Below are 25,136 nucleotides of genomic sequence, written 5' to 3'. Positions count from 1 at the left end.
GCATAAAAAAATTATAATAAATTAAAAAAATTAACACCAACAACCGGATTAAAAATGTATATTTAATTAATTTTAATCCAGAAAAATGGATTACAATTTCTCAATTGGTATTAAAAAGTTAATTTTTATTATTTTAACTAATTTATTTTTAATTAATTTATTTGTAATTAATTTTTAATGCAAAAACCATATTAATTTCTCACTTGGAGATTAAAAAATTTATTTTAAAATATTTAATTTATATTTTTTTAATTAATTTATTTTTCATACAATTTTTAATATCAAAAGCTGGACTAAAAATGTTGGAATTTGGGATTTAAACGTAAACAGTAAAAAACGTTACAGTAAAAAATTTAGTTTTTAATTTAATTTATTTTTAATTTCATTTTTAATGTCAATGCTTGATTTTGGTATTAAAAATCAATTTTAAAATTTTATTAATTAATTTTACAACTTTAATTATTAAATGAACCGGAATTAAAAACTAAAATTTTATTTTTTAACTCAATTATTAGTTTAATCACAAAAAAAAAATTGAAAAACTAATTCAAAAACCTTTAATTAAAAAATGTGCAACCCTGGCTGACATGTATAACAAGCTGTAAACAAAATTCTATAATCTCCAATACATACGGAATATTTAAAAATTGTGTTCAAATTAAAAATCCTAGGCAATGACTTACAGTGTACTGTTTTCTTCATTTTTTAAATTTTATTGAAATTAAAAAAAAAAAAATATTTCAAATAAAAATCGTATAAAAGCATTAGCAGCTTCTTGTTTTGCAATTTCTCATCAAAACGTTTTCAAACAAATAAATATTAATAAATTTAGAAGTTCTGTAGCATATGAATAACATGATTGAGCCTGTAGACATACGGCAACCACAGCTAACTTCATGTGAACGTACTTGTTTGACGTTTCACCAAATTTTTAGTACTTCCGACAATTTGATTGTCAGATTCCTTCTTTTTGTTGTTTTTACGCGACTAGTTTGGTGTAAGTTTTGCTCCATAAAATTTTTATAAATCTCTCTCCATCATTACGGCCAATAAATTATATGAAATGAAATTAACGTATTTACCAACGCAGACGAGTAAATTTTGCGAAACTCCTACTATTTCGCGAGCTAATATTGTATTTCTTTGCCTACCGCCTAATGAATCTTCAATATGTGCCTTGCGCGAAACCATCGAAATTTCCCAATGAGATATGCGAAAATTTAACTATCTTCTAGTTTGTTTAAGTTTGTGCCATATTGAGAAGCAATTATATACATTTGCAAATAGTTTTAAGCAAATCTTTACTGTGTTTCTATTCAAGTTAAAGATATTAACTTGTGTTGTTTTTTACAGGGTAAACAACAGCGTGCGCAACCATGAAACAAAACAAATTTGTCACCTCTTCGCGCAGGAAGAACCGCAAGCGTCACTTCCAGGCTCCCTCACACATCCGTCGTCGTTTGATGTCGGCTCCACTTTCGAAGGAGTTGCGTCAAAAGTACAATGTACGCTCTATGCCCATTCGCAAGGATGATGAAGTGCAAGTGGTGCGCGGACACTTCAAAGGAAACCAGGTTGGCAAAGTAGTGCAGTCGTATCGTAAGAAATTCGTCGTGTACGTCGAAAAGATTCAGCGTGAAAATGCCAACGGTACCAATGTTTATGTTGGTATTCACCCTTCCAATTGCTTGATTGTCAAATTGAAATTGGACAAGGACCGTAAAGCAATTTTGGACCGTCGCGGCAAGGGACGCATGGCGGCATTGGGCAAAGATAAGGGCAAATACACTGAGGAAACTGCAGCGCAACCTATGGAAACAGCCTAAGCATTTGCAGTTCATCTTTATAAGAATACCACTTTAGAATAAAATAAAACTTCCTTTCAAAAAATGGAAAGTGATCGTTGTTTTATATAAATGTGTGTGTGTTTTTTTTTAAGTTATTTAATATTGGCTAGCAATGAAGTCTGTAGCCGGTTATGTTTCCATAAACGTAAACCAACAAATTTTATTTATAAAATAAAAAACGCCATCAATTAGTAAAGTTTCGACTTGACAGAAATTAAAAAAAACTATTTTGGCAGTAATGGTTTTTTTCATTGACCCAGTTCCAACCGAAGCTATTTGCAGTGACCATCTCAAATTCTTGGAGATTCATCTTAAATGGATCGGATGGATTAAAAATCGAGTGCCTAACCAAAACATGTTCTTTCTTAAATAACTGATTGGCGATCTCTGTAAGACTTCTTTCCAATTTTTAGGAAAAACCCTAATTATAAAAAAATCGAAATTGGTATTCGAACAGTCAATAGTTTATATTTTTAAAGAAACTATACATTTCGTTAAAATCTACTGAGTCGTCCTCGAACTACCAGTTCAAAAAACATAGATTTGAGATAAAAGCATTTGAAGTCTAACACAAGCTTTTTCGACCTCCCGTGAACACTTTGCTAATTATCTAATAACTCGAAAAGTATTTGTTGGAATTACTACAAAATTTCAAAGAATATTTGTAAAATATACTTAAATGTCAAAAATTTATTTTTGTAAATTCTTGCTACACCTAACTAGAACGAAAGTGTGAGGGCGCTATTATAATGACGCGCAGTGTTTTTATACATTCTTATCGATATGAGAATCTCTGTCAAACAAATATCGATGCTGATGTAAAATTATCGACTTTATATCCTCATCACTGAGCACACACATTGTAATCTACTGATTGATTAGTTATTTTTTGTACAAAATTTGGAGCAATTTTATTAAAAATGGAAATGATGGTAAATACTGTTTTGTTATTTAATACGTAACTATATACTACAAATCTAAATAATGGAAAACAATTTTAGCAAGGTGCCTCATTATTGTCGCGGCCCGCAGAGGAATTCGGCAATGATGAGCTGGTTGAAGAAATGTGGGCTTTAAAGGCAATGGATCACGCTGAAGTATATTTCAATGTAAGTATTAGGCAGTACTCATATAATAATAGTTATTTCTTAAGAATGAGTATTATTTTTTAATTGTTTCATTGAAGCTACTGACAAGCGTGCACCCTTCATGCCTGCACCTGACCCCATATGATGATCAAATATACCAAGCATTTCGAGAAGATTTTCCTGACCTAAAAGTAGAAGTGATAACGGATGATACGCTGAAATCAGACGATGCTAAAGTTCGTTGGCGCACGTTTGCGGAAAAATTCAATAAATTAGATGATTACGCTTATGGTACATTAATACGGTCCGATGCATCCAAAGAATTTTCACCCGAAAATTCGCTACTTGTTGTACGTATACAGTTTTTAGCAATCGAAATTGCACGTAATCGCGAGGGATTAAATGATGAAGTACATCGTAAATTTCGACCTCCACCACGAACCACAGTTGCGGAAGAATTGGTGCCGGGCGAAGTGCAAGAAACGTAGATTTTAGGAAAATAGAAATATAACTAATCAATGGCATAGATATATAATAATATATATATTTTATATTTTCATAAGTGGGAAAAATATACAAAACAAACTACTATACAAAATAGTGCGTGATCTAAATCATATCCTTGTATGGAAATTTTGTTCGTTTCAAGAATTGGCATGGATCATCCATTAGCATGGTAAGGATTAGTTAAGTTGTCATCAAACGGTAGGTCAAAGAAACATGCTATTTTGACGGAATCGGACCGTAGGGAAAAAGGTGTCAAGTGTCGTGCGGGGATTCATTGCACGCTGGACATATGCATGTTTGATATGTCAGGGTCTATTCTGGATAAGTAGGAGTATGAGTGCAGAGAACTCTAAATCTGATGAGATGAGGAGCTCACACTTGAGGAACTTAAGCAGCAAGCAATTAAATATCATACAGTTATCACCATCACCTATAATTTCAAGTATTTGAGGTTATAGAGTGAAGCTCATTGCGTTTAACCTAAAATATCATTATTTACTTTTATTAATTAAAAACAAAATATTATATTTTTCACACATGAAATAACTCATTGCCCATTAATAATGTTTTGTCCAGTTATTTATTAATATATTCGTTAATTTCGTCACAGTAGAACTCGATTTCAAGGTATTCTACAGCATTACGCACTTTTTTGTTATTATTATATATAATATATTATATTAATAAATTCTTAATTTAGTTGTCAACATTTTATTTCCAGCAAAGAACAATGTTTTCATTAAGTTTACAAATACATGCGTACATATACATACACATGTGGTGCATGCTTCTACAAATACGCTTACGTACATACAATACATATATTTCTTTATTAATTCATTGAGAAATGCAGTTTAACTAAAATTAAAACAAAGTTACGTTTCACAAAAAAAATAATATTTTCGAAAAGCAAATTCACGCGGATTAACCACAAATTTTATATTAAAATTAGCTGGTAATAAGTTAATCGCTGATTACTCCGTTAATGTTTATATATATATTTTTGGTTCTTAACGTTTGCGTTTATATAGTTTTTTAGTTATTTTTATTTATTTGCTTTTTTATTTATTTACTTTCTTTATTATTTTTAACATGTTTTTAGTCGCTTAATACTATGAGTGGGAGCTGCCAGCTTCAGGTTCATTTTTATAGTAAATAAATTAGGTCTTTATTAAAGAGAAAACAAATAAATTTATTAATGCGTGCTTAAAGTGCAAGTTTGCAAATTAAAAAAATCACTATCGACCGCAAAATTAATATACATATATACGAGTATATATATTTACATTAGAAAAAGTAAGGTTAAATAAAAAATTATTTTAGCACAAAATTGCTTTTTTATGCATTAGTAAATATTTCAATATATTTTCGTGTTAGAACTGCTAATGGATACTGGTCATAGGCTTATTTAATTATTAAATTAAAAAAATGTTCTTATTTTTTATTTTTATTTGCAATTAGAAGGCAGTTAAAATTTTTATACCCTTAATTTCCTACAACTTTTTTTAAAATTAGTTCAATCTTTCAATATTTTTTCACTTTACAACACTCGTAATATTGCAGTTTTATTCGTTTACAAAAAAATTGTTTTGCATGTCCCGTGCACTGCGCAAGCAATTGCATTTTTTTGTTTTAGTTTATTGTGTCTGTGTTTCAGCATTGTGTTGCAGCGCACGGGACAAATAGCTGTTCCATACAGCTATGTGGAAATGTTTTGTTATCAATTTTACAAAGTGAAATTTGGCTAAGCGCAACATGACGGCCACTCGCACAAACAATTTCACAATCCACATTATCATCACAGGCAAGCGGCAAACAATGAATTTCATTTGTTTTAATGTAAATGGAATTCATGCGCAATATTTTTTTTTAGTTTTTTTGTTTTTTGTTTATATATATTTATTTTTTGTTATAATTAGTTTTAGTTAGGTTATTCGATTTTTTCTTTATGTTTGTAGTTTTCAATATATATTTACTCTGCTTACGAATTTAATTTAAGCTTAAAAGCCTTAAAATGTACCGTAGCAACGCGCTAAATGTTTATGTCGTGGCCACGGCTTTAATAACACACCTCGGTATTCAATCAAACAACGGAATCTTTGCGTATCCTAGAAGGGCAAAATATACATTTTGTTAATTTTTGCATAAAATCAAGTAAAACCAAACTTACCACATATAGTTTTCAGTCTGTGGTGCTCTCATCACACCTACGCCACCACCTAAGCGACGATAATTCATACAACCACATAAACGCCATTGATTGGTTTCTGGATCGTAAACTTCAATTGTTTTTAAGTAGGCGGAGCCGTCAAAACCGCCAACGGCGTATAGCTGCCCATTCACTACGGCCAAGCCAACCTAATAAATAGCAAATATATTGTAGTAAAATGTATCATATTAATCTATACATATGTATAAGAAAGCAACTGTGAGGAGCATGATAGCTTCGGTGCAGCCCAAATTAACGTTTTTTTCTTGTTATATATTGCCTTAGTCACAGAATTGCACTTACACCGCTGCGACGAGAAGTCATTGCCACGATTGGGCTCCAGGTATTTGTATGCGGGTTATAGCGTTCAGCTGATGATAATTCCATGCAATCATCACGTCCACCGACAGCGTATATGTAGTTATTGAAGACGGCGCAGCCCAAATGCTTGCGACGTGTGGACATTGGGTTTACAGCGCACCACTTATTTTGTCTAAATAAAAATATATACATAAGTATTATATGCATAAAATATTGCTTTTCTTTTGAGCTCACCTTGGATCATAGCGTTCGACCGTGTTTAGTGGGCATTGGCCATCAGAGCCACCAATGGCGTAGAGATAACCACCCAAAACGGCTACGGCCACGCCTAAACGGCGGGTTGTCATTGGTGCGACCTTGTGTTACAAAAATAAAAATTATTATTATAAAAATGTAAATTGTAAGGTATTACACACACACCTTTGACCATTTGTTCTCTTTAGGATCGTAGCGCTCAACATGATTCAGACACTGTACGCCATCCTGCCCGCCGACGGCATACAAAAATCCGTCCAGGACGGCCACGCCAACACTAGTGCGACAGGAGGTGGTTGGCGCGACATCACAAGACCATTGATTTGTTTGCGGGTCATAACGTTCGATGCTATTCAAATAGCTTTGTCCATCATGACCGCCAACGGCATAGAGTAAATCATTGAGTACGGCAACACCGACGCCACAACGTCGCTTACTCATCGGTGCAACCATCTTCCAATCGTTTGTTTGCGGATCAAAACGTTCTACGGAGGCAATGGCATCACCTGAACACCAGCCGCCAACAGCAAACAACACTTCACCACGACGTGTTGGTTTACGTGGGCGTGTGCGCGGACCTTGCATTAGTGGACGTTCTTGTGGTAATAATAAATAGTTCTTGGCTTCATCAACGAGATCACGGCATGCTTCATCTGAACGCACCAACAAATCAGAGCCAACAGTACCAACGAGGAATTTTGGTGACAACAGCGGTAAACGTACATGTTGCAAAACCTGAATATAATATTTTAATAACAATTAATATTCTTTGATTAAAAAATATATAATAAGCCAACCTGTGCCAAATGTTGACGACGATCCGCCACATTGTATTTCAGCCAAGACATAACAGCATTGAAAACCTGCTCTTCAGAACGTACATTCAACTCATCGCTGCATATAATATCCACAAGTTGTCCAACGGGTAGCAATAGAAATTCCTCGCTTTCCATAACATCTTGGAAGTTGTGTTGTGTAAATTTGTCGGCAATGCGCAACAATTCCCGGCAAGAGTGTGTATCGGCAAAGGCGCGTATGCCTAAACAATTTGTCGGATCCAATTGTCGCTTTAGGAATTCACAGCAAATATCCTGTATTTCAACCAGCTGTAGTAGGCATGCTGCTGGTAATAAAGTTTGCACATTTGACTCCTCGACAATAATGTGTGCAGTGTAGCAAAAGTCGATAAGCAACTCCATGGCATTTTCATCAATATCTCGTATAGTTACTTCGGTTTGTCGTGATTCCTCCAATTCACCGGTGAACATGGCGCGAAAATATGGACTGCAGGCGGAAAGTATTACGCGATGTGCGAAAATTTTACGACCGCCAACATTGAGTACAACATCACAAAGTTCCCGATGGCGTCGCAGCATATTCAACTCAGATAATGTAACCTTGGGGTGTTTCTCCGAGGTGTGCGATAGACGTGCCGGAGACGGTGGACGATCGATGGCACCAGTTGAAGTGCCAGCGCTGCCAGCCGCTCCTGCCAGCATTGGATCGCCCATCCTGTTCGCCGCTAAACGCAGCGGGGCAGAAGCCCAACCCCACACCGCGTCTATCTGTAATACAATATTATTATTACTTATAATCGTATCTATGTTGAACTATTATTACTACTTATAATAGTATTTATGTTACAAATAATACCAACATTTTTCTATATATTTAAATAAAGTACATTTTATTTTTAATGCATGCGGCTGGTATGTAACCCATTTTTATACGTCTCAACTCCAAAAATATCACAAATATGTGTTGGTGTAAAGAACTAAAACAAAAAGTATTGCTTCGCCCACCAATACAATTTATCTGTTTATGTCCACAACAGCTGTCAACAGCTTCGCCCTACCACACAACAGACCAAAATCAACAAATGAAGTATCTATGCCACTGCCATCGTTTGACGAAAAGCTTTGCCCACTTTTTCTGAGCTAATTAACAATTACTACCTAACTAAAATGCATATGTATAACAATTGTTGTATTTTCTTACCTTAGCGTTTTTGTCTACGGCAAGCCCAAAACACCACGACCAACTCCAAGTGGCAATTTTCGAAAAGGCAATTTTCGCTGTTATCTCAGTAGCTGTGTTGCATTGAAAATTGTAATATGTAAAAGTTTAGAAACGCGACAAATATAAAATATACGTCGAATTTTTATTTTTTCGCACACTACTTTTGCCCTCGGTCAAATAATCGACCGACCTTCCTTCCAAAATATTCGTCTGCGTGATTGCTGCCGCCCTAAGCTGGTGCCACACCGTTCTGCTGCTGCTGCTATTTTTGTTTCGTTTTGTCTTGTCTTTCGTACGTTTTTGCAAGGCAAAATTTTACAAACGTCACTACAGCGCACTGTCTTGCGTAAAATTTCGCCTAATAACGTATATTTGTTATATTTAAGTTCATCTTTACGTTTATTATATAAAAATGCTAGTTTCCTCAATTATTTTCACAATAAATTGAGAAAATCGTCACTTTTTCTCGATTCACCTCACTGCACGACACCAACACACATCCGACTTATAGTGATGCCAACTGCGGATATTCTCTACTGAGGCGGACATGGTTGCGCGAAAGTAAATTTTGCAAACAATTATTGTTTGAACTATTATTTGCTTATGAAATATTAGTTGTAAAAGAAAAAAACATATGTTCAATAGAATATAAAATTCCTACAGAAACTATTTAAATATTAATATTATAATATCAGTTTTTTTTTACTAATTATCATAAAAAATAGTTACAAATATGGCAGCTTTTTCCAGTGTTTGGTAAATGTTGATATAATAAAATTATTCTGTAAAAATACAGGGCTTCCCAAATGCTAAAAAAATTGTTTGTGACAACAAATAAATAAATATTATGGGTTCATGCATTACATTGAATCAAATTTTTTCAAATCATTTATAACTAAACCGTACAATCATATACGATTACGATTTACGAACAAAGTCTGTATTTACAACTTGTATATAAACACTTGTTATGAACATAGTTGGCAACGCGATTGGAATGACAATTCACGAAAGGCTCCAGACGGTCGGCGAGAGTTGAGGAAATAAAAATCTTTCACTACAGTATATTTATCAGAGTATTGAAAATAGTGATAATTTATTGAACTTCAGTCCGTTTAATTATATACATAATTTTTATATTGTGAACTAGTGAAAGTATAATTTTTAAGTTTTGAAACAATGCAAAGTGTTTTGAACACTGTCAAAGGAACAGCCCTAAATGTGGCAGAGTATCTTACTCCAGTTTTAAAGGTGTGTGCTTTAGTTGAATACCTAATCACATATTAAAATTGAACAATAATAACAATTTACAGGAATCTAAATTTCGAGAGACTGGTGTTTTGACACCGGAAGAATTCGTAGCCGCTGGAGATCACTTGGTGCATCATTGTCCAACTTGGCAATGGGCTGCCGGCGATGAATCAAAAACAAAAACATATTTACCTAAAGGTTTTGTTTATATAAATAGTAAATCGCGCAGTGGTTCAAATATTATATATTATTTTGTAGACAAACAATTTTTGATTACTCGAAATGTGCCTTGCTATAGGCGTTGTAGACAAATGGAATATGTGGGGGAGGAGACTGTAGTTGAAGAGGAAGGTGGTGACGGTGGCTGGGTAGAAACGCATCAGCTAAACGAAGACGGCACAGCAGAACTCGAAGAAAAAGTGTGTGAATTGACACTTGATGAAAATAAAGTATGTGTACAAACAGTTTTGACTACATTCATGATACTAGCAAGTCTTTTTATAATTTTAGGATGAAATGCGTACACCAGATGAAGACAAAGGTGCGAATGGCGCCACTCTTACTGATAACGATAGCGATGACGAAGAAGATGACGAAGCAATTGATATGGATGAATTTGAAGAAAGTGGTATGCTGCAATTGGTAGATCCCGCTGTTGCCACTACGACACGTAAATTAGATACGGAAGCCGGGATAAAAAAATCAAATTCTGATGAAGCAGCTGCTGGAGGTGCCGACGCAACCGATTCAGTGTTGCATACACGCACCTATGACTTGCATATTACTTATGATAAATATTATCAAACACCAAGACTTTGGGTGGTCGGTTATGATGAGGTTAGTTATATTATTTTATATTAAAAATGTATATTATTTATTAAAAAAATACTTATTTACGTCCTTTACACAGAATCGAAAACCTTTAACTGTCGAACAAATGTACGAGGATGTTTCGCAAGATCATGCTAAGAAGACTGTAACAATGGAAAGCCATCCGCATTTGCCAGGACCAAATATGGCTAGCGTGCACCCTTGTCGTCACGCTGACATTATGAAAAAGATTATACAAACTGTTGAAGAGGGTGGCGGTGAGCTGGGCGTACATATGTACTTGATTATTTTTTTGAAATTCGTGCAAACTGTTATACCGACCATCGAATACGATTTTACTCAAAACTTTAATATGTCTTAAACCACTTATTTATAGTGCTGAAACAAGGCTTTTGATCACTACATAGGCAATTTTAAAGTTAATTATAAGATTTAAACTTGGAGAGCTGCTAAAGTTGCTTATGCTTTTAGAAATAAATATTTTGTATATGATTTATTAAACCACCTTAAAATATATATGTTTTTGCAAAAAAACTCCGCACATCATGTAATTTGAAATCAAGTAAGAAATATAGCTTCAATCTTGAAATGCACGAGAAATGGCAAAAACAATAATGACTTTAATTTAAAGCGATGACGGAATGGGGGTATGGATTAAGATGTCCTTAGCCTACGCTTAAATAATAGGAACTTCTTTGTGAAAGAACAATTTTTCTCCGATATGTTTAGCGTACGCGATGAAAATTTTTCCAGGTGATTGGTAAAATAAGCTGCTGTCTAAAATCTTGCCGGCCGAGTTTCAACCAAAGCTTTCAAAGGAGTTTGTGGTATAAAAGACTGGCCTTTAGACTCAGGTGCACAATGAGGCATCCATGTTTTACGTCTACCGCGCTAGGCAGTTTTTCCCTGCTATAAACAAAAATTGCAGCCTTGAGAGCCATTGTATACGTCGCGATCTTCTGTTCATATCAAAGACTTTTGAGTTGTATTTAATAGTTATAATTAATTTAAAACACATATTTGTATATTGTTGAATATTTTCGTGTGTATAAATATTATTAAGAGAAATATAAATCATATAATATCCATACCAACAGAATACTAATGAATTCATAACTTGTTGACTCCTTTGAAAATCTTTATCTTTATTACATATTACAATAGTTGGCAACGCTTACATTTTGACATTACTGCAGATCGTCAACACGGAATTTTTGTTAATTTTATATTTTGTGCCGCCATTCTTATCCCATTTGAAATTTGTTTAATATCGAAATTATGAAAAATATTAAGAAAGCGAGTTGTAACAATCAAAGTATAAAACGATTTTTGTCGCCACAGCCTTCAAACATTCCTTGTAAACGGCAATGTAAACAAATGGATATGGAAAATAAATGCAATACTAAAAAAGGCAGAGACATCTGCATCTTTTCAAGCAATCCAGTTAAACAACCAGATGAAATAGAAAAGAGAAAAAATAATTTGCAACTTGCGGCCGGTAAAGAACAGGATTTAAAGTAAGTATTTAGCTAGAAATGAGTTTAAAATAATAAACACATACTTTTTCAGTACTAACAATAATGCAGTAAATAAGTTCGACTGGAACAGTTTTGTGCGAGATCCTGGCGAATTACAGGAGAGCCGATATCCAGTAACCCTTAACACTTTCAAAAGTATGACCCATTCTTTGAGTATCGTCAATTGCATACTCGAGGATATCAAAATTGCAACAAGTCTGGACTTTATAAACGATGAACTAATGAAAGAGCGTGTTTTAAAAAACTTCTTTATTCAATTCTATGAAAATCCACAAATTCGCAATATATATAAGCTGGAAACAAAACCATGTCCAACATTTTTAAAAAAGAAAATAATGCAGATACCAACATTGGAAATTATTGAAGTCAAAGGTAATTGTAAAAAGCGTATTTGCTTAAAATACTAAATGTGTATATAATTCGTTTCCAGATAGTACTACTACTGCTGCTACAGTAGCAACTGCAAATATTGCGCCTGTTGAGGCCATTAGCAAATCACCAGAATTGAGGGTACCTGTAGAACAATCACTCAAAACCGCTCCAGATCAAGTAAGCAAACCAGCAGAGCTAGAGCGTGTTGAAGCACAATCATCCAAGTCGCAAGAAAACGAAATACCGACACAACAGTAAGTTAAATATTTCTTTTTTTGGGTTTTTATATTTAAATATTATTATAATACTTTAGGATCAATGCCAAGTCTAACATAGCACTAATATCGAAAAATATGTTGCTTATGGATGAGACATTTTTACGCCGACATGTGAGTCGCAACACTCAACAAATTGAAAAACTCGATATTATTTTAGAGCGTATATATGCCGAATTGCTGCCACGAAAACAATCGGCGCAAACTAAAGAAGTAAAGCCAAAGCCAACAATAGTGCACGAAATATCAGATGAAGTTTGCATCGACATTAGCAATAGTCCTGTAGAGGCATCAGCTGTAATAGCTGAGGGACAGCGTATAGAGCAAGCTAAGCAATTATTTTTTACAGAGTACACAAAGGTCTGGCTTTTGTGGTATATTAATATGGACTTTATAAAATTTATTCATTTTAATTTATTTACTACAGAAAAATACGTTAGCTTATGCTTTGCGTTTTCATAACGGCCTTAAGCGGCGTATAATATCGGCAATACTCGAAATGTCAATTGATGAATTCGAAAAATATACAAAAATTCATGATGTGCCAGAAATGTATGATGATCCCAAATTACTACACGATTGTTACAATTATGCGATCAAAGCACCTCAAATTTGGCCTGTCAATCTGTATATGCAGTTGTGTGATATATTCGAATACCTCCAAACAAAAGGTGTTAGTGTTGACAATTTAGAAGATATTTCACCAATGCTGCTGCATTGGACTGAACTAGCTGTGATAACGAATTTTGATGAAATTGTGCAATGGAATTTTTACCGTTGTAAAGGTGAAAAATTTCAACAATTCACGGAATTAGAAGTGTATCGAAAAAAGTTTTATGAGAAATGTTGGATGCACAACACTTGGTTGCGAGAAGTGCCGAAGCTGCATGTTGAGGTGCAAAAAAAGTTTACAACGGGAATGGAAGTTGTTGAAAAAGATAATGTAAGCGAAGTAGCAGCTCCTAATGAGGTACCCACTCGTGTAAATCCTGCAAATACAACAGAGCACACAGAAACCGCTACAAAAGATGATTCTGCAAATGCTATGAATGTAGATTGCGCTGAGCAAAGTTGTGAAGCGCACACGAATAATACTATAAGTGTGCCTACTAATATAGCAAATGCTGCGCATGCGCAAGCTGCTAGTGCTGGTCACTTAGCGGAGACTAATGAAGCAATATTGTCAGATAATCCTAACGCAGCAAGTTCAGTTGAACAAGCAATAACTTTAAAAGAAAACCAAAATACTTTGCCGGAAGCAACTGTAAATGTACAGACAACAACAACAACAGCAACAGCCGTGGTGGAAATAATTACGAACTCAAATGAAAAGGCTGGGACAAATAATCTAGAAACAGAAGCACAACAACGCATACAGGCAGCGCAGAAGTTGTACTTTTATGAAGTAGAGAAAGTAGGCGATTTGTAAAAATTAAAAAAATATAAATATTTCTAATAAAAAAATACACTTTTTTCTTGCAGTCATATACTCTACCATATCTACTACGCCTACATAACGGTTTGAAGCGACGCATACTACACGCCATTCTAAATATGACCTACACAGAATTCAAAGAATACACACACATACACAAAGCAGCAGAAATTTACGAAAATAACGAGCTTTTACAGCATTGCTACGACTTTGTGGTGCGAAAGCCGCAAGTATGGCCCGTTAATCTCTATATGCGTTTGGTGGATCTTTATAAATTTCTGAAAATCAAAGGCCTCACACTGACAGCAGCTGATCTAACGCATGTCTCACCGAAACTTTTACATTGGCACGATCTAATTGAGACTACTAATTACGATTACCTACTATTTTGGGACTATTACCGACGTAGTGGTAAAAAGATGCCTAAAAATAAAACTCGTCTGAATACATATCGTCAAAAGTTTTATGAAAAATGTTGGCTTTATGACAGTTGGATATGGCATACACCCAGAATTTGCGAAAATGTACTCACTGCTGACTTTGTGCCGTTTGCAGCAGCAGAAGATAAAGAGAATGCCAACTTTGAAATAGCAGTTATGACACATGCACTGGAGGAGCGGGATGAGGAAACGACAGAAACAGAAGAAGGAAACAAGACAACGAAAGAAGACGAAGAGATAACTGACGCAACAATTGAACCATCGCCTGTGCAAGCGATTGCGGTTGAAAATGTAGTGCCGCACAAGAATGCCACAGGAAGCGTTAGTACAGTTGATGCGGAAATACAAACATCACGTAAGTTTATATAATATAACGCTCGTTTTTTTTAAATTTATACCCTTAACGGTATATCTAAGGTTTGCCATGAAGTTTGTATATACATATAAAAGATATCAGGGTGACGAGCTGAGTCGATTTCTGTCTGTCTGTATATACGCGAATTATTCGCTCAGTTTTTAAGATATCAATCTGAAATTGTGCTGCCATACTAACTGACCGATCAAAATCAAGTTTTTGTATGGTACTGATGTGTGGAAAATCGGAACAGTAGTCCCACTACCGAAACCTGGGAAATCCGCCAGCAAAGGGTGTTTTATCCTCAGATAACTCTCCTCTCCCCAGTAGTGAAGACACTTGAGACCATGTGCCCAAAAGTAAACGGCTATCTCTCCGACCTTTCTCGTTTATTCGCTGCACAGAATCTAACACTCTCCCCCACTAAATTCACAGCGGTCTTATTGGCTAACTGGACGAATGTGTACAGACTTGACCTTAATATTGCAGTCGATGGCGTTAAAATTTCGACTGCCAATAACCCAAAGATTTTAGGTGTGACATTCGGCAGCCTTTGGTTCTTCACTCCTCAGACGATCGGGATTATTGTCAAAGTGCAGAGCCGCAACAAAATCCTCATCGCTAGCCGGCAGTACATGGGGAAAAGCCAAAAACATTGCTGGTAACATACAAGGCAGTCGACCAACCGGTTCTTAACTACGCCGCACCAATATGGTCGCCTGGATGCAGTGAAAGGCAGACGAGGAAGCTGCAGACATGTCTAACACTGCACTCCGGAGTTCAATGGGATGCCTATTGATGTATCTCATCGAACACCTGCACAGTGAGGCCCGAAAGCTCCACGTTAAAAATCATAATGAACTGCTCTCCAAACAGTTTCTGCTGAGGTGCTTACCACATTCCAGCAGAAACCTTCGTGTAGCGAAACCGCTTTCTAGGGGCATCAAGAGGTCCTTCCTGTTGTTGTTGTTATAACGGTTATCAATCCCATGGTAAAAGTTATCCAGGTTGTCGTCGACCGCATTCGCGGGAGGCCCAGGATACTAACCACATCTTTGCATGCCCTGCTAACCCTACATATCTGACACCCCTCTTTGGCCCGACCCCGCCGAAACAGCACGTTTCTTAGGCCTTCCGTTGGATGACCTCGATGAAAACATATCTAATCCTTACTATCCTAACGGAGTCTAGGTTACTCTTACAACAACAACAACGTGGTAGCTAAGTCGCGCCTGCATAGACTGTTTTTTTGATGTCAGAAGCTATTTCGTCTTGCCCTCGTTTATATTAATATTGCTAGGGATCGATTTCGTGCTGTTGAAATCAGCTTTGAAGAGGTGGGGCGTGGTGAATATCTGCTCAGTTGTTGATTTTCCAAGCCAGAAACCACACTGATTAGGTCCAATAGATCACCTCTGAGGCTTCTACAGTAGTATGCTCCCGTCTTTGCCGAGCTATAAAGCTCGAAATTTAGCAAATATTACTGTTTTAGGCATCGCAACAATTTCTGAAAAAAAATGTTTCGATCGAACCACTATAGCTTATAGCTGTCAAACTGGCTGATCAAAATCAAGTTATTATATATATGGAGACTATTTTTTCTTGTTTATTGCTAATAATGTTATATTTTGCCAATAGAACATTTACTACTCGCCGCATGTGCCAACTCGTCAACAGTTACGCGTGAGACAGAAGTACCAGCAGAAAATCGTAAGTTGATAAATCCTTAAATTTCTTATAACAAGTTTTTTGTAGCTTGCCTTAATGTTTTAGCCAACCCACTTATGATGCTTTGCAAAGCTATTAAAAAAGAGAAGCTCTCACCACTCGATAAATTGCAGTTCAATCTAACGAAAGATGAGGAGAATTACGAATGTGTGCCAGTACCGGATGATATAGTCGATCTAGAGGGTTCAATATCAGCAAACGAATCACAGGAAGAGTTATTGCTGCCACTTTCGAATTCTGAAAGTTTGGGGACACATGACAACAATTTGTTGTTGTCACTTGATTCTACAGAAGATAAAGTTGCGGAGCTTACTGCCCAATGCACAGAGAATATGGAACCTGAAAGCATAATGGAACAACAGCCAAGTCTCGAATTGAATAATGATCAAACGCAATTGATGCCCGAGTGCATAGTGGAAATGGAAGTTGAAGTTCAAACAACAACAACAACAACACAGCAACCACTAGTTTCTCCAGTAACAGAGAGTAACGAAACGCCTCTAGAGCAGCCACAAATTGAAACGCAAACAAAAACGCATTCAGCACCCAAAACAGACGAAATATGCCCGCTACAAGAACAACAGCAACAAGAAGCGCATATTGTTGTACAACGAGCGTTAACAGGCGAGCAAGTGCACGTTCCCGGATTTATTTCACGCGAAGTGAAGGAAGAGCTGCTGCAGGAAGTACAAGAAACAGCCCATAATTGCACTGAACAACACAAACAAAAACAACAAACGACGAAGCAACTAAAAAGTACAGGAACAGAAGTTGCCACAGCACTAACAAGAATAATTGAGGCACATAAGTTGGCGCAGCAACAAAAGCAACAACATTGTAGCAAAAAAAATGCGCAGACGACAGTGGAAACCCAAGCAAAACAACAACAACAACAAACACTTGAAAAATCCGCAGTGCTGGAAAAGCAACAACATTCACAGCAACAACGACATTCACAACGACTGCAAAAACATTCACAATCACAGCAACAACCATTACAAAAACAGCAACAACAACAAACACTAGAAAAATCCGCAGTGCTGGAAAAGCAACAACATTCACAGCTACAACGACATTCAGAACGACTACAAAAACATTCACAATCACAGCTACAACCATTGCAAAAACAACAACAATCTCAACACCCGACAACAGCAACTGAACATCAGCAAAAACAAAAACAGCAGCAACAAGCTTTTTCTATTAAAATACCTTTATCAAAATCACAGCAACAACGTAAAAAGCAACAACAGCAAATACCAGCTCTAAAACAGGCAAAGGAAAAGGAGCCAGCGGCAATAGTGCAACAGACCGTACAACAAAAACAACAACAACAGCAACAACCACAAAAAACTGCGTCAAAAGCGCCACAAGCAATACAACAGCAAGAAACTGTGACAAAAGTGCCGCAGATAATACAACAACAACACGATGCCTCTACAACAATCGCCGAAGGTAACAACACACAAAAAAAACTAAAATCAACACCGTTGTCACAAAAACAACAACCATCAAATGAACAGCGTACAACTCGACAACAAACATCGATACAACAACAGCAAACACGGCTACAAGAACAACAAACACCGCTACAACAACAGAAAACACCGCTACAACAACAACAACAAACATCGATACAACAACAACAAACATCGATACAACAACAGCAAACACGGCTACAACAACAACAAACATCGATACAACAGCAACAAACACCGCTACAACAACAACAAGGAGCGCTACCAACCGTAGTTATACCAATGTCAATGCTACAACAACAAAACGAATTCGCAGTTGAAGACCAGGCGTCACAAACGCAACAACAACAAATAAGAAAATCGCTGATAACTCAAAAAACCCAAATTATCGCAAAACCAAAGGTGCTACACACTGTAAAACAGTTAGAGCAATTAGCCAAGCCGAGTCAAGCACTCCACACAAAAACTCATGTACAGCAAGAATTACAGGAACAAGAATTGGATATTGAAAAGCAAATGGAAGAGTTGCACCAAGATCACCAATTAGTGCCTCAGAATGTTGCAAAAACAGTCGTTGCGCAAATTCAATCAGAGCTGCAACAGTCGCCACAACAACTAACTCAGACCGCGCTACCGTGCCTGTTAGTAAAACAACAACAACACGCAATAAATAACCAAAACCAAAATGAACTAGCTGAAAATCCACAAATGATTGAGTCAATGAAACAAAATCAGCCAATACAACAACAAACAACAGTAGAAACTCTAAATGCCAGCAAACCGTCAGAACTCGAGTTCCTGTCACAACAATTGCAGCAACAATTCAATCAACCACAATTAATACTACAACGCACAAGCACTCAGATACAAGAGCAGGTAATACTGCGACCCACCGTCACACTCTCACAAGACTCACCAATCAATCTGCCTCCATTTGTGCAATTGGCCAGTAAACAAACAACCAACGCAACAAAAAAGAAAACTGTTGCAACGAAAACAAAGACAACAACACGCAAAGCCGCAAAGCTAAGCGATTATGTGCCACAACTCACGCACGTTTTCCAACCGCTACCTGTTGCTTTGAACACCAAGAAAGCACCTACACTTGAACCGACAACCACCGTCGACCTGCCACCGTCCAACACAAACGTTGCAACAACAAGTCACCAGCAATTAACACCAGCCGTAGAAGAGCAATTTATTAACGCTAGCAATACAAGCTTATCACCACCAAATGCAAATGCCATGCTATTGACGTTGCCCGCAACCGTGAACGCGACCAGCACCAGGGCGTCCAATGCGTCGTATGTGTATACGCTGAGTGGCGATAGCAGCTTGTTCAATAGTTCGGAACTCTTGAAGGCGCTGGAAAATTATCAACTACAACATAGTCAACAACAACAACAACTGACGCAGTCAGGGCAATCGTTGCAACAACAACAACTGACGCAGTCAGAGCAATCGGTGCAACAACAAGTGCAGCAGGAGCAAGGAGTTGAATTCAATTACAATCAGTTGCAGGTTACGCAGCAACAACAACCACATTATCAGGCAGCCATTCAAATGTCACAACCATTGGCGATTGTAGGGAGCGTCAAACAGCAACAGGAGCAAGAACAGCAACAAAACGAAGAGGAAATACAACAAAAGTTGCAACAACACCTTCTACAACAACAACAGGAACAGTTACAACAACAACTTTTACTACAACAACAGCAACCACAATCACAACACACATTGTTGCTACAACAACAGCAGCAACAGGAACAGCAACAGCTGATACTACAACAACTTTTACAACAACAACAATTAAACCTGCAACAACATAACCAAGCAGCCATACAAATACAACAACCTTTGTTGTTGTTGGATCACGCGGAGCAGCAACAGCAGTTACAACAACAGCAATCATATCAGCTATTATTACAACGACCACAACGACACCATCCACCGCAACCAACAATATATCAGTTAGTGGATGTCAACCAGGTAAAGAATATTGCAAAAAACAAGGATTCTGATGCTGCTGCGTCAAAAAAACCAAATGCACCCCAGTACAATGTAGAATACGCATAATGAAAAAGAACAAGCATATGTACATATATTAAACCTAAACATTCCCTATGTACATACATACATAGACATATTTATGTATGTACAACAAAAAACAAACCAGTGCTGTTGCTTACACTGCTCTTCTTCTTACGTAGGCGCCGCACACCGCCGCCATCCTCGCCGGTGAACAAGTTCAACAGTATTTGCAGTTATCACAAACACCTTATTTCACGCAACTTGAAGTACAAGAAGAGTCTGCCACACAAGCGCAGCAATCCACCACAGTCGATACCGTTAACGTTACCGCACACTTACCGCGTACGATCACAAACGAACTGTTGCAGGTAAATGTTTGGTTCGAACACAATTATGCCATGGCACCCCTACTATCACCCGCACTACACTTAACATCATTGCCTTCACCGAAAGGTGTCTGTCGAATGCGTTCCCGTCCGCTGCCTAAACCATTCTTCTACCGACGCTTAGAGAAAATAGACTACTTTCGCGAGTTGACGGCGCTCAATATTGCCGAATATCAGCTGCAGTGTACCAGTTTGGGCAAATCATATTTGCAAGCGCAGATTCGCACCACACACCTGCGTACGGTAGTGAGTGGCGATATATTGGCGGCATTGTTGCCTCGCTGTGCGCCAGATTTACTGAAACATTTGCAATTGGTGCTGCAATATCTTGGCGAATTTCACTTTAATACCTGGGAACAGCGCCAACAACGAAAAGTAATTTTGAAATGCTCGCAACGCACGTTGCACACCCTGTGCGCGCATATACTGTTATTATTTTTCCAATACTCATCGCCTTTCCAAACTAAATGTTTGGATATGGCAACAAGCTGGTGGCAATTTGAGCAGCGTGACTGCTTGGGCGTTGAAACAGCGCGTGCGTCCACTGAGCGGACAGATAATATGCTCGAGGATTTGAGTTTGGCTATTGATCCGTGTATACTAGCGGAGATGGCGGCGCTTAAGCGCAATTTATGACAGTTACAAGGCAATTTTAGGATGTGTAGCGGCATAATATTAAGCATTAATATTAAGTTTATTTTGTTGTATAACGCTAAAGGTCACATAGGTATATACATACATTGTATGTAACATGTTGCTTTAATTATATAAATCACACATATTTCACACTCAATAGTCTGGTAGTCAGTAATGTTATTATTACTTCAACAGTCAAAAACAGTTTTTCAAAACATTTTTTAAACCATTTATTCAAGACAATTTTTTTGGAAAAAATTTCTGAACCCACTTTTTCAAAACGGTTTGTTTTCAAAACAGTGTTTTCAAAACAGTTTTTTCAAAACAGTGTTTTCAAAACAGTTTTTTCAAAACAGTGTTTTCAAAACAGTTTTTTCAAAACAGTTTTTTCAAAACAGTGTTTTCAAAACAGTTTTTTCAAAACAGTGTTTTCAAAACAGTTTTTTCAAAACGGTTTTTTCAAGACGGTTTTTTCAAAACAGTTTTTTCAAAACAGTTTTTTCAAAACATTTTTTTCAAAACATTTTTTTCAAAACCGTTTTTTTCAAGACGGTTTTTTCAAAACATTTTTTAAACCATTTATTCAAAACAATTTTTTCAAAACAGTTTTTTCAAAACGGGTTTTTCAATACGTTTTTTTCAAAACATTTTTTTCAAAACAGTTTTTTCAAAACATTTTTTTCAAAACCGTTTTTTTCAAGACGGTTTTTTCAAAACATTTTTTAAACCATTTATTCAAAACAATTTTTTCAAAACAGTTTTTTCAAAACGGGTTTTTCAAAACGGTTTTTTCGAAACGGTTTTTTCAAAACGTTTTTTTCAAAACGGGTTTTTCAAGACGGTTTTTTCAAAACAGTTTTTTCAAAACATTTTTTTCAAAACGGTTTTTTTCAAAAATTCTTCAAACCAATTTTTCTAAATAGTTTTTCCCAACAATATTTTCAATACCTTTTTTCTAAATAGTTTTTCAAAACAGTTTTTCAAACATTTTTTTTAAAACCGTCTTTTGTAAACGGGTTTCGAAAACATTTTTTCTAAACCGTTTTTCAAAACATTTATTAAAAGCTTTTTTCAAAACAGTTTTTGCAGTTTTTCAAAACCGTTTTTTCATAAAACTTTTCAAAACAGTTTCCTTCAAACATTTTCAAAATCGTTTTCAAAACAAATTTTCGAACCATTTTTTTTCACAACAATTTTTTCAAAATGGATTTTCAAACAGTTTTTCAAAGTAGATTTTCAAAATAGTTTTTCTAAACAGTTTTTCAAAACAGTTTTTATACCACTATTTAGTAGTTTTTCAAAACGTTTTTTTTAATAATTTTTTTCAAACCACTTTTCAAAACAGTTTTTGCAGTTTTTCAAACAACTTTTCAAAATAGTTTCCTTGAAAAATTTTTTTCAAAATCGTTTTTAAAACAAATTTTCGAACCATTTTTTCAAGTTTTTCAAAATCGTTTTTTCAAACCACTTTTCAAACAGTTTCCTTCTACAGTTTTTTTCAAAACAAATTTTCGAACCATTTTTTCAAAACGGATTTTCAAACAGTTTTTCAAAATAGATTTTCAAAATAGTTTTTCCAAACAGTTTTTCAAATCAATTTTTTCGAAACAGTTTTTCAAAACAGTTTTGAAACCATTTTTTCAATATAGTTTTTCAAAACAGTTTTATACCACTATTTAGTAGTTTTTCAAAACGTTTTTTTTTAATAATTTTTTTCAGACAACTTTTCAAAACAGTGTTTTAAAGCACTTGTTCAAACAGTTTTTCCAAATCGTTTTTGGCGGTTGAAGTTAGAAAAAATTTCCTCGTTTGAATCTCAGTATTTAGAACTAAAAAAAAAATATTTATAAAAATATATTCTACTAATTAGCAGATAAAAATATAAATTTTATGTTATTTATTATAATTTATAAATAGCAAGTTAAATTAGTATGTTATTTGTTATTATTATTTTTATTTTTAATAAAATTTGAAAAGTTTATTCAAATAAAATGAGGTAAAGTTAGTTGCATGGCGGTCCAATAATTATGAAGTTTACGAAAAAACGAACATTTATGAAAAGTCGCGATTTATTTCGAATCAACACGATATACTTGATCTAGCGATGCTCCAACTTCGCTAAAACGTCCGAAAAATTTGTTGTCTGGAGGCCACTATTTGACTTAAATTCGTGCGGCGAGTGACTAAGAAGAAGTCTCACGGCGTTAAATCTGGAGAATTCTTTCTCAGTTTTCAGTTTGAAGCCTAATTTGGCGAATTGAGACCGTTTTGCTTCATGCAATTCGGCGCTAAATGACCATAATAATTCGACATAATACAGTGCTTTGACATTTATTCAATTTTATGGATACTTGGGGTTTTGTTAATCCCTTTCTTTTTCTGGCCGATAAGACCACTTTTTTTTAGGAGCAGCTTTTTTGAAGATCTGTAAAGTAGGCCACCGTAACAGAGATTACCTTCATTTGATTAAAATTCCTACGGCGCGAGACTAAGGTGATGAGTTTGAAAAAAAAAAACCGAAAGAACCCAATTCTGGACCACCAGTTTGAAGCATTATTCGAACAATTTGGCTTGGCGACGGAGCAGGTTCGCAGTTTTTTGGTCTCTGATGTGTAGCAGCAGATTCATCTTTCTCTGACGGTCCCAAAACGACGTACTAACTTTCGAATTGCGGTTAAAAAGTGCTGTGAAGTGCTCTCGTGGTTAAGTTGGTTGTCTGGAGTGAGTAAGCGTAGCACTCATCACGACGGACGGATCAAATAATTACACGGAAAGTGCTGGCTGGGTATGTTTCGGTTTGGAACAGAAAATTTAGACTAGCTGAAGCGAGTGATGCTTAAAGAGCTCTAATATGGCAGACAGACTTAAGTTTAGGATGAAATCTGAGAAGTAAACCTTAGACTATTTTCAGCAATTTGCTTCTAATAAAGTCCATGTCTACCAAAAATATATATACAAATATTTTTCAGGTTCAACATAGACTTCTTTTTGTTAGCATAAGTCTTCATATCTTATCTCAGGTTTCATGAAGTCATACAATCTGGGGTTCCACTCTGAAAGAGTTAAAAGAGGTGAGTGATTAGATAATATTCAGTCTAATTCGCTATTTTTGGAGTATGAAAGCTCGCGTTCATATCCTTATGGAGCATAAGAGGGTTCTTGACAAAGCCGATTTGGGATATTTCTCGAATGAAAAAATAGTTTATTTTTCTTCTTTATTGGCTTAAACACATCTTACGCGGTTATAGTCGAGTTTACAACAGCGCGCCAGTAATTTCTTCTTTTCGCAATTTGGCACCAATTCGAGATACCAAGTGCAGCCAGGTCTATCTCCACCTGATATCACTAACTTAGTGGAGGTCTTTGTCTTTCTCTTCTTCACCCATCGGGTATTGCGACGAATACTCTCAGAACTGCAGTGTTTTTATCCATTCGGACGTTATGACCTAGCCAGCGTATTCGCTGTCTCTTAATTCGCTGAACTATGTAAATGTCGTCGGATATCTCGCACAGCTCATCGTTCCATCGACTGCGGTATTCGCCGTTGTCGATGCGAATGCATCATAAATCAGCGCATAACCCTGGTGAGGGGATGTTTAGCCTTCTCACTTTAGCTCGCCTTTAACGAATGTTTTTTGGCTATCCAGAGGATACTTGGTCTAAGATCGGAAGTTGTGAGCTGCTTGAGCCATATTAAGTGGAGAATATACATATAATGCATTTTTTATATGTATGTGGGATCGCTGACACAATTGAAAACATGGTCCGAAGGAGAAACTGATGTAAAAACGAAGTTAACTCGAATAGATCGAAGTTCAAAACAGCGTGCATGATGTGGAAAGAATAGAAAAAATATATTTATTTCATAAGTAGTCTCTGGTAGAGGAAAGAATAAAAAAATACTTGTATAAAATTGGTCTCAGTTAGTGAAACTTTCTGTTTCGGCATATCTCTCTTTATAAACGATCATACGACCGACATGTAGGGTATTAAGTAACGCAAAGGTATTCGTGTAAGCAAATTAGTCGATCGCGTGCCAGAAGTTGTTAACCCAAAACCGTGTACTGTGCCAGAGCGCGAGAGCGCCGTCGTACATGCACAGAGCGCTCTTGTGACACAATGCTGAAGCACTCA

The 25,136-nt window shown here is 36.1% G+C and overlaps 5 protein-coding genes across 5 annotated transcripts; 4 read left to right on the top strand and 1 right to left on the bottom strand.

Annotated features, from left to right (window-relative positions):
* Positions 1-863: 863 nt before the first annotated feature.
* Positions 864-1,896, top strand: LOC105227874 (60S ribosomal protein L26). The gene is made up of 2 exons (XM_011207410.4): positions 864-997; positions 1,354-1,896. Exon 2 carries the CDS (start codon positions 1,377-1,379, stop codon positions 1,824-1,826), a length of 450 nt encoding a protein of 149 aa, XP_011205712.1. The 5' UTR covers positions 864-997; positions 1,354-1,376; the 3' UTR covers positions 1,827-1,896.
* A 728-nt stretch (positions 1,897-2,624) lies between these two features.
* Positions 2,625-3,533, top strand: LOC125778616 (protein PBDC1). Its single transcript, XM_049457154.1, has 3 exons — positions 2,625-2,779; positions 2,849-2,956; positions 3,034-3,533. The coding sequence occupies exons 1-3, from the start codon at positions 2,768-2,770 to the stop codon at positions 3,421-3,423; spliced, it is 510 nt and encodes a 169-aa protein (XP_049313111.1). The 5' UTR covers positions 2,625-2,767; the 3' UTR covers positions 3,424-3,533.
* A 470-nt stretch (positions 3,534-4,003) lies between these two features.
* On the bottom strand, positions 4,004-8,767 carry LOC105227879 (kelch-like protein diablo). Its single transcript, XM_011207416.4, has 7 exons — positions 8,226-8,767; positions 7,025-7,792; positions 6,393-6,962; positions 6,207-6,328; positions 5,955-6,144; positions 5,613-5,800; positions 4,004-5,550 (listed from the first exon to the last, which is right to left on the bottom strand). The coding sequence occupies exons 2-7, from the start codon at positions 7,736-7,738 to the stop codon at positions 5,526-5,528; spliced, it is 1,809 nt and encodes a 602-aa protein (XP_011205718.1). The 5' UTR covers positions 7,739-7,792; positions 8,226-8,767; the 3' UTR covers positions 4,004-5,525.
* A 218-nt stretch (positions 8,768-8,985) lies between these two features.
* Positions 8,986-10,943, top strand: LOC105227878 (ubiquitin-like-conjugating enzyme ATG3). The gene is made up of 5 exons (XM_011207415.4): positions 8,986-9,497; positions 9,560-9,695; positions 9,756-9,946; positions 10,008-10,334; positions 10,408-10,943. Exons 1-5 carry the CDS (start codon positions 9,426-9,428, stop codon positions 10,687-10,689), a joined length of 1,008 nt encoding a protein of 335 aa, XP_011205717.1. The 5' UTR covers positions 8,986-9,425; the 3' UTR covers positions 10,690-10,943.
* A 359-nt stretch (positions 10,944-11,302) lies between these two features.
* Positions 11,303-21,431, top strand: LOC105227877 (uncharacterized). Its single transcript, XM_049457812.1, has 9 exons — positions 11,303-11,845; positions 11,898-12,238; positions 12,297-12,492; positions 12,552-12,873; positions 12,941-13,927; positions 13,996-14,743; positions 16,382-16,453; positions 16,517-19,938; positions 20,160-21,431. Exons 1-9 carry the CDS (start codon positions 11,607-11,609, stop codon positions 21,000-21,002), a joined length of 7,170 nt encoding a protein of 2,389 aa, XP_049313769.1. The 5' UTR covers positions 11,303-11,606; the 3' UTR covers positions 21,003-21,431.
* The last annotated feature ends 3,705 nt before the right edge of the window (positions 21,432-25,136 follow it).

This window comes from Bactrocera dorsalis, chromosome 5 (genome assembly GCF_023373825.1).
Source record: "Bactrocera dorsalis isolate Fly_Bdor chromosome 5, ASM2337382v1, whole genome shotgun sequence".
Taxonomy (NCBI): Eukaryota; Metazoa; Arthropoda; class Insecta; order Diptera; family Tephritidae; genus Bactrocera; species Bactrocera dorsalis.
The sequence above is the reverse complement of the archived record's forward strand: the minus strand, read 5'-3'. Positions and strand labels throughout refer to the sequence as shown.

Bases quoted from the DNA above. Each gene is read 5' to 3' on its own strand.
- LOC105227874 (XM_011207410.4), top strand. From the start codon at position 1,377: ATGAAACAAAACAAATTTGTCACCTCTTCGCGCAGGAAGAACCGCAAG.
- LOC105227877 (XM_049457812.1), top strand. From the start codon at position 11,607: ATGAAAAATATTAAGAAAGCGAGTTGTAACAATCAAAGTATAAAACGA. The intron at 12,493-12,551 runs GTAAGTTAAATA...ATAATACTTTAG, and splicing joins AACGAAATACCGACACAACA to GATCAATGCCAAGTCTAACA. The intron at 13,928-13,995 runs GTAGGCGATTTG...TTTTTCTTGCAG, and splicing joins ACTTTTATGAAGTAGAGAAA to TCATATACTCTACCATATCT.
- LOC105227879 (XM_011207416.4), bottom strand. From the start codon at position 7,738: ATGGGCGATCCAATGCTGGCAGGAGCGGCTGGCAGCGCTGGCACTTCA. The intron at 6,329-6,392 runs GTGTGTGTGTAA...TTGTAACACAAG, and splicing joins AAGAGAACAAATGGTCAAAG to GTCGCACCAATGACAACCCG. The intron at 5,801-5,954 runs GTAAGTGCAATT...GCTATTTATTAG, and splicing joins TGACTTCTCGTCGCAGCGGT to GTTGGCTTGGCCGTAGTGAA.
- LOC105227878 (XM_011207415.4), top strand. From the start codon at position 9,426: ATGCAAAGTGTTTTGAACACTGTCAAAGGAACAGCCCTAAATGTGGCA. The intron at 9,696-9,755 runs GTTTTGTTTATA...ATTATTTTGTAG, and splicing joins AAAAACATATTTACCTAAAG to ACAAACAATTTTTGATTACT. The intron at 10,335-10,407 runs GTTAGTTATATT...TCCTTTACACAG, and splicing joins GGGTGGTCGGTTATGATGAG to AATCGAAAACCTTTAACTGT.
- LOC125778616 (XM_049457154.1), top strand. The intron at 2,957-3,033 runs GTAAGTATTAGG...GTTTCATTGAAG, and splicing joins ACGCTGAAGTATATTTCAAT to CTACTGACAAGCGTGCACCC.